The sequence below is a fragment of the Echinococcus granulosus genome, assembly GCF_000524195.1.
Source record: "Echinococcus granulosus chromosome Unknown EG_S00178, whole genome shotgun sequence".
In the NCBI taxonomy this organism is placed as follows: Eukaryota; Metazoa; Platyhelminthes; class Cestoda; order Cyclophyllidea; family Taeniidae; genus Echinococcus; species Echinococcus granulosus.
In genome coordinates this window covers 91245-93305 of record NW_020170558.1, presented here as the reverse complement: position 1 = coordinate 93305, position 2061 = coordinate 91245, and the positions used below count along the sequence as shown (strand labels likewise).

Sequence of the window (2061 nt, the reverse complement as noted above, 5' to 3'; positions counted from 1 at the left end):
GGTTGACCCAAACAAGGCAGCGCTGCCCGACGTGGACCGTGTCGTATGCCGTGTACTCATTTAACAGAAGCTCGCTGTCTCTCCCCGCAGAGCCCACTAGCTGTCCATCGGAGTAGCGCTACATACGCCATCGAGCATGTGCTTCTTTCCGCTATCAGTTAATGGCATCAGTGAGCACTTCATCACTCCACTAACATTGGCGTTCTCATCCTCGTATGCCTTCTGTTGCTACCCGCGCCTGTGGCCCTGTTCAATTTCGCAGATGCCATTCTTCACTCCCCTCCTCAAAAGCACTTCTTTACAAAAACGCATCTCGCTTCTCTGATTTTCCCTCACCTCAAAACCTTGTGACATAATATGCACATGACCTTGGATCTGTCGCTGCAACTAAGCTGGATATAGGCGCATGGGGATGCTTAGTATCTGACCTCAACTCTTTAATTTAGTTGACCTGATTGCTCAGTCACACTTCTTTCCTGCTGACTCCATGAGTTCTTTTATCGTGACATTTCTCCTGTTGGTGCAGTTAAAAAATAGACAGATGAAATAATGACACCATATACGCACGTCGACTCAAAATAACGCCAAGCTACTTACAGGTCAGAACTTGATTTAAGAGGAGTAGAACAAACTCTAATTCGACTTCCAATAAATCGAACGTCTAAATAGAAAAATTAGCAGGAATTTTAACAATCATGAACATCAGTGACAAGTAAGAGGAAAACCGTCAAAAAACACCGCAGCAAACAATGCAGGCGTGCACATGTAAATCCAAGTGAGCCGCCCCCAAGCGGGAGAAGCAAAACGTACGATTCCTGACAAATTCAAACAGACCGAAGCGTCCTGAAACTAAAAAATCGAACTTCTAATAATAAATACATAAAGATTGCTGCATTATAGATTAGATTCTTTTCTACATAAAAATTTTAACAGCAATGGGAAAGTCTGTACTATTAAACTTATAGTTGTTTTAGCAAAATAGCCAATAAGCATATAATTGCCCGTTATTCGTCGACTGTACTAAGTAAAATGGAATTGCTTTCAATCCTCAGCTATAAGACATATTCTGAAGGATATAACGGAGAAGTAATGTATTCCCCTAAGTCAATAATGACACTGCAGTAGACCATAAAATTATGAAGCACTACTTACAGCTAACATATTTAACATTCGAAAGGGCAAGGGCTCAGACTTCAGCTGTCCGAGGAACAATGATAAAGTACACATGCTGAAAGTCCTCTCGTCTACAAACAGCTTCGTTCAAAACGCGCAACTTCATACTTAGCCAATACTTGTTTAACACACCATGATGCAGACCTAAAAAGGTGCTCCACTAGTGATATTCAAAGACGAGGTTTTGCTCACTAACAATGGCATAAAAAACGACAACTAAAAGGGGAAGTTTAGAAGACCGTGCTTAAAAGACAAAAGGGCTATGGAATGCTCGTGTTGTTTAAGTGTACCACTAAGGGAAAAAGGGAGCAATCTGCACTAACGTCGTGATAAATTCATCGTAAGAATTTCCAGAGGCAGAGAAGAGCTCCTCATCCGGAATCCATAAACTTGTACTGATTTTGTCAGCTATGGAAATAACCCAACGAATTAATCTGTTCATTTAAAAAGGTATAAGAGCAGGAGTGAGTGAGATAAACCAAGAACTAGCTTATATCTAACATTACTGATATTATATTGCATTACCTACCTTGTTTTAATGTTTCTTTCAGAGAGGAGGCGCGGATACAATTCAAACCTGGTGGCAGAGTCGATGTCTCCCAAACCTGAGAGCGATTGCTTATCCTCTCTCCCTAAACTTTGTACTAATTTTCCCGATCCACTTTTCCCGCGATAAAAACATCGAAATCAAACCAACTTGGTTGTTTTAAGAGTATGAGGAACAGGGAAGAGGGGATCTACGTGCCTCGTTCCACACTAATGGCAACACCAACAGACCTCCCCCTATCAAGGTTAATATGAACTTCGAAAACTGGCTAACAACTGCTAAATTCAACCTCCATCTTTATCTTCAGTGCCAAAGAATACCCTTGATTCTCCGTGCTCTTA

At 41.3% G+C, this 2061-nt stretch overlaps 1 protein-coding gene across 1 annotated transcript in view; it reads right to left on the bottom strand. All coding sequences in view use genetic code 11, as the record gives it.

Annotated features, from left to right (window-relative positions):
- Positions 1–459: 459 nt before the first annotated feature.
- The window catches only part of EGR_09953 (Zinc finger protein), a gene marked incomplete at both ends in the record, with an annotated part of 17953 nt that continues 16351 nt past the window's right edge, over positions 460–2061 (bottom strand). The window contains 2 exons of the mRNA XM_024499202.1: positions 460–514; positions 598–661. Coding sequence (XP_024346386.1) covers positions 460–514; positions 598–661 — 119 coding nt within the window. The remainder of the gene's footprint in view (positions 515–597; positions 662–2061) is intronic.